At 39.3% G+C, this 6,607-nt stretch overlaps 1 protein-coding gene across 1 annotated transcript in view; it reads right to left on the bottom strand.

The window, feature by feature from the left end:
* Nucleotides 1–6,607, bottom strand: part of LOC103594718 (neuroblastoma-amplified sequence) — a 301,995-nt gene that overhangs the window by 103,364 nt on the left and 192,024 nt on the right. The window contains exon 33 of the mRNA XM_008577970.1: nucleotides 4,813–4,923. Coding sequence (XP_008576192.1) covers nucleotides 4,813–4,923 — 111 coding nt within the window. The remainder of the gene's footprint in view (nucleotides 1–4,812; nucleotides 4,924–6,607) is intronic.

Below are 6,607 nucleotides of genomic sequence, written 5' to 3'. Positions count from 1 at the left end.
CCCACCCGTGGGTGTGGCAGCGGCGCGGGGGTCAGCCGGGGAGCGGGACCGGGTTTGTATGTGGGGCCCGAGCCCTCGGCGGGAGCGCCACCGCGCTCCCAAGCGGCGCACTGTAGCAGTGCGCCACCGGGCCGGCCCGAAGGTCACAGTTCTGATCAAGTTTTCTTTTGCCCTTAGGCCAAAAGAAAGATCAAAACCGAATTTACGGCTCAACTGTGTAAGATCTATGGCCGGAATATCTACATTCAACATTCCTTCTCTAATAGGTATTTTTCCTGGTCCTGTGTTTTTATTTATTTTAATTTTCAATGTTATAACATACTTTTAATAGCCTAAGCTACCTTAAATCCTAGAAGACTAATATGGGATTATGTCTTCCCCTCTCCATACACCAAACACTCTCATTCCTCAGCAAGCCAGTCTTCTTTAAGGCAGGAGAGGATGGAACAGAAGTCCAGAATTGAGAATTCTTTACAATGTGGCAAACTGCACACAAACCTGACTATGCAAACAATAGCAACTGTCAGGCATAAATTCTGTGTACTTTCTGTTTCAATCAGAAAAAGGTAGATGTATTATAGTTTTTTTTTATCTCCCCACAGATATATCTTGCTCTTACCCATCCTTGTGTCTGAAACCAGAAGAATCCCACTAGGGAATATGAAATTGACTGTGAAAAATAGCACAACACATTCAGAATCCCTATGACCAGGGATCCTAGCCATGTGTCTGAAAGAGACAATACTAAATTAACCAACATGATCTCTGCCTCCCAAGAAAAGTCACTTGGGTAATTACCTGAGTGACTAAAAGTAGATAATAGTGAAATCAAAGTCTAGGATGTTCGCCTCTCAGATCTGCTGTTTAAATAAAAAGGGAAAAGATGGGAAATGTTGCCAAGTCTGACGGTCAAAAGGTATGTTCTGGCCCCTATATAGTTCTTCTTTGCTCACTATGCTCCAGCTACAATCGTCTTCCTTTAGTTACTCAAAAACACCAGGAACCTTCCTGCCTCTCTGTTCCCTTGGCCTAGAATGCCCTTTCTTCACTTCTTCTTCAGTAGTGAGCTCTTTTATCTTCACGTACTAAGGGTACTTATCACAACTTGAAACTTAACTTTTTGGCTGTTTTTGAGTGTGTTCTGGGGAGGGGAGTGGGTAGACGGAGAGTGAATTCCCTATTAGAATATAAGCTCCATGAGAGCAAGGATGTGTCTGCCTTATTCAGTACTTAAAACTATTCTGAGAATATAGAGACTAAATAATAACATTTAATGAATAAACAGTACTATTATATCAGCTAGATACATCCTCTGACATTTTCTTTTTTCTTTTTTTTCATTGTACATGCTTATGGGGTACAGTTTGTTGTTTCACTACATGAATATATTGTATAATGATCTAATCAGAATAGTTTGCATATCTATCACCTAAATATCATTTCTTTGTGTTTATAACATTCAAGATCCTCTTTTCTGGCTATCTTGAGATAGTCAATGTGGTTTTGATTTGCATTTTTCTGATGACTAATGATGATGAGCGTTTTTTCATATGCCTGTTGGCTGTTCGTATGTCTTCTTTCGAAAAATGTCTATTCAGTTCCTTTGCCCGTTTTTAAATCAATTGATTGTTTTTTCATTATTGAGTTGTTTGAGTTCTTTGTATATTCTGGATATTAATCCCTTGTCAGATGTATAACTTACAAATATTCATCCTCTGACATTTTTAAATGATCCTGTGTCCAAACTTAGACACTCATGGAATCAGCAATTGACAAGAACAATAACAGAAATAATAGCAATAGTACTAAATGAGCCACCAGGTTATATACTTTCCAGATTTTCTCTAATCTTCACAACCCTCCAAAGTAAGGATAATGGTCCCTGTAACTAAGAAAGCAGTGACTCAAGAGAATTAAGAAACATGTTCAAGACTACAGAGTTGGTGGCTATGGGCAATAGATTCGGATCTCGAAACTAGACCTGATTCCAAAACCCATGCCCCCACCCCTAGGCCACATGTACACTGGTAGTTACTGTTGTCTGTAAAGCCTACCCATGTCCAAAACAGCCCTAATGTGAAGATGGCAACTAAGCCTGCAGTGAGTGACAAATCAGCCTCAAGCCCCAGCAGAACTAAGAGGCTGAGAGAGCCAGTGTCTGCTAGCTGGAAGTGACTCCGGGCACTCATGACCACTCAGCCATCACTGCTGTTTAAAACTAGCAGGAAGAAGAAAAAACAAGAGGGGAAAAAAGAGACCAAGAACTCAAGTTATGGTATTTAGGAGAGTTATCTTCCTGACAAGGGTGAAATTCTAGAAATAACGGCATTAATTAAGCACTGATCATGTGTTAGGTACTGCAGGTTAAATATTTTACAATTAAATCATTTAATTTTTATTACTCATTACTTGGAATTGAGGAAAATGAGTTCAGAGAAGTGAATTATCTTGTTCAAGGACACACAGCTAGGAGTGACACAAACAGGATTTCATCTAGTTATCCCGACTGGAAGGCTTGTGCTCAATTACATAATGCTGCCTCACCCGAACCTGTCTGTGTGTGCCTATCCATAAATGTGCTGATTAAGGTGATACCTCCAAAATCAACCAAGAGGAAGAATTACAATTATAGGGAAATGGATTTCATGGAGAAAAATGATTATTTTAAAAAACAGTACAACAACAGTAAAGCAAAGGACATTATTCCTCTTGTGACTCTACCTGTTAACTTCCCAGTAGCACTGATTTATTATCAACAAATAAGTGGTGGGCAATTTCTATTGTCTTAACAAGGCAGTTTTCTAATAACTATGTTACCAAGTTTCATTAAATAGTAAGGCAAACTACTACCTTTAAAGTAAAGAACAGGGAGCACCAGACATCACTTGATAAATCAATATTAAGTGCATTGCCACTCACAAGTAATGATGCCAGGAGGTAACGATTTCCTGCGTTTGTAATTGCTGTGCATCTGCATAATCACACTGCTATCAGGTATAATGATGTGCCAGGAACAGACCTGCACATTACTCGATTGCCTGATAATTTATAATGTATTCAGAGACCAATGAAACATCCTGTTTGTACAGATACGAAATCCTTTTATGCAACACCCAATGGGAAAAAAAGGTATTTAATAAAATGCCAGGATATTTTTTAAATGCCAATATGCATATCTTAAGAAACATTTATTTGAACACATTACTGTGCCTCAAGAATGCTGAAGTCAGGGCAATACTTATGACAGATAACACTATCATCCATGTAGCAAGCTGATAAACACTTAAAAATGTCTACATTAAAATTTCAAAGTGATTAATAAAAATTAAAGCTAAATTATAATCATTTCTTGAGTATTCAGCAGGATTTGACCCCACTCAATACTCCACCTCTTCTTTAAACAGTTTCTTCCCATAGCTTCCATAAGATAAGATTCCTCTGTCTTTCCTGCTGCTTCTCCTGCTACTCTCCTTTTGTCCCTGTTGCTAGCAGCTCTTCCTTTACCACTAAAAATGGAAGGCCCTCAAGATCTGTCTTAAGTCTTTCTCCTTTCCACATTCTATATTCTTTTCCAAAGTACATCCACAACATAGCTTATTTATCATCTACGTGTGTGACTCCCAGTTTAGTATTTCCAGCTCCATCTTCTCTTTTCAGTACCCGATCTATAAGATCCAACTGCCAAACTGACCTTTCCTCTTGGGTGTTTCAATATATATAACTTGCCCATTCCATTGCCTTTTCTTCACCCGCCCCTCAAAATACTTTGACCTTATCTAGGGTTCCTTATCTCACTGAATGATGCCACCATCCAACAAGGTGGACCAAGTAAAATTCTGGGGATGAGTCTTGACACCTCCCTTTCACTCACGTCATATTTAGTTTATCCTTATTAATCAATACATCAAGTTCTATCTGTTTCACCTGTTACATATCTCTGAAATCCATTCTTGCCTGTCCTTCTGTACTTTCAAAACCCTATTCCAAGCTATGGTCACCTGTCATGCAGTCTGTTACTATAATAGCTCCCTTAGTGGTCTATATATGTCTTCACTGGCTTCCTTAAACTCTCTCCTCAACACAGTATCCAAAGTGAGCTTATCAAAATGCCTCCATGGTCTTGCTGCCCGACCTGGCTCCTAATGCCTCTTCCCAGTCTCATCTCATGCAGAGCTCCCCGACTCTCTGGGACTCAGCCACAACAATGTCCACCCATCAGGCCCTCAGACTCATCATTTACCTAATCAAAGGGCTTTTGCACTTACTGTTTGTCTCTCTAGAAAACGGTTTCCTTCTCCTTGGAATGCAGTTAATTCTAACTCAATATTTAGGTCCCGGTTCATGCATTATTTCCTCAGAAAAGCCTTCTCTAACTCTCCCAAATCCCTTAATTGGCTCTTTTACATGGTACTTGTCATAGTTCTGTGCTTATGTCATTATTCAATTATCAACTATCTCCCACTGCAGAGTATGAGCTCCGAGACAGGGTGCCTGCTTTTGCTCACCATTGGAATGCCAGTGTCTAAGACTGGGCTTGCACACAATAGGTTCTCATTTAAAGCCTTTCAGTGAATACATGAATAAATAGTGATGTGTCTAACTCAAGGCTATTATTACTGAAAAGCAAAAACTATTAGGCTATTGTTAGAACACTGATGAATTAAGGATGTATGCAAAGAGAACGTACTATGATGCTAATCTACTTTATAGATAAAAAGGAAAATTCAAATTGTACTTTACATCTTCAAGATTCTTCTAAAATAGACTCTGAAAAGACATGTAAATAAGCTTACATATGGATTGTATGCTTACCCACTGTCAGTAAACAGGAATTCCAAATGGGTCATAAAAACTTCCCAACGGGAGACACTGTACCGTTGTGCCAGAGAAAGAGCAATGCTGTAGACATTTTCCTCCAGGGTTCTTCAGGAATGTCCATCAGGCACAGAGAAGGGAGAGAAGAGAAACACATTACCTTAATCAGCCATGAAAATGCTCATTAGGATTTCTGTCCAGCTGAGAAGGGTGTATGTTAATAAGACATTTCATAGTAGTTCAGGAAAAATACTTCCAAAGAATCTTAATGGTCCTTTTTCACTGTGGTGCATTGCAGTTTACAAAGGACTTACCTAAATCAGTGGTTCTCAAATGTGGGCAAGTTTGCCCCCCAGGGGATATTTGACAATGTCTGGAAATATTTTGATTGACACAAGTGGGGGGAAGGGAAGAGTGCTACTGGTATCTAGTGCGCCGAGACCAGGGACGCTGCTGACCATCCTACAGTGCCATGACAGCCCTCTCACAACAAAGAATTATCCAGTCAAAATGTCCACAGCACTGAGGTTGAAAAAAGTCTGGTGTAGACTCTAGAACCTACAGACAAAAAAACAATGCATCCCTGCCTTATGGGTAGATATTTGAGAAAGTACAGTTACATACTTAACAAATTTTTATGTTTTCTACCCTGTGCCAGGTATTGTGCTAGCTGCTTAGGATATAACAACAAATAAGATATTTCTTAAGGAACTCACAGCTTAGTAGAAGATGTGAGAGGTGAACCAGTAATTAAATACAGTGGTGGTGCTGCTAAAAGAGAACACTACAAAGTACTGTGAGAAAAGAGATGAGAAAGTAACCGATTTGAGGTGAAGGCTGAAGGATAAACAAGCATTAACTAAGCAGAGGTGGTAAAGGGATAAGGTGAGGCAGAAAGCAGTACAACTAGGAAAGTACAGGGTCCTCAGCCTGCAGGCGTGCGCTACAGGAAATGGAGAGTCAGCAGAAGGTTTAAACCAGGGAATGGCATCAACAGACTTGATCGTTTAAGGCATATAAAGAATTCCATGAAAACGGCCCAGAGCACCCACATGAAGGCCATTTTGGAAAGACTTTTGTAGGAACTTTCTTTCCCATAAGTAAAGAAATGTAGGACAGAACTCTCAGTTGGAAGAATAGCGTGGGCAAAACCACAGAAGCAGAAATAAAATCTGTTAGTATTAAGTAACATTACTGAGACTATATTTACTCTAGCTAAGGAAACCATGGCAGTTATAAGTTTGATTAGCCAGTGGATGGCAAACAATTTCTGTAAAGGGCCCATATTTCAGCCTTCATTGCCATATAATTTCTGTGGCATAGTCTTCTTTTTATTTTTTTGCTGCTGTTGTTTTTCCACAAACCTTTAAAAATATAAAAAACATTCTTTGCTCATGGGCTATATAAAAAAGAGGCCGATGGCTGGATTAAGTTTGTCAACCCTTGGATTAGGTCACTGCCAATTAGACAGTATTTATTGACTATCTACACATGACAGAATGAGAATTCATTGAGAATGGGGACCATTACTAACTTGTCCTTTCTATTACGGGAGTTTGGCACACTGCCTGGCATGGATAACATGCTCAATAAGTACTAACATTTTGACTGCTTGATAAAGATGGAAAGGAACCAAACTATGTTATACCCTCTTCAAAGCTACCCTGCCTGAGCCCTGAGAATATATTATCTAAAACACACAGACAGTAAAGGACAGACATAGTGCACTTACAGAAAACGACTGCCATTAAAATGGATATACAATGAGGAAATAAATGGTCACACATGTGCA

Source organism: Galeopterus variegatus, unplaced genomic scaffold (assembly GCF_000696425.1).
Source record: "Galeopterus variegatus unplaced genomic scaffold, G_variegatus-3.0.2 Scaffold1612, whole genome shotgun sequence".
Classification (NCBI taxonomy): Eukaryota; Metazoa; Chordata; class Mammalia; order Dermoptera; family Cynocephalidae; genus Galeopterus; species Galeopterus variegatus.
Note: the sequence above shows the minus strand (reverse complement) of the source record. Positions and strands in the feature narration are given on the sequence as shown.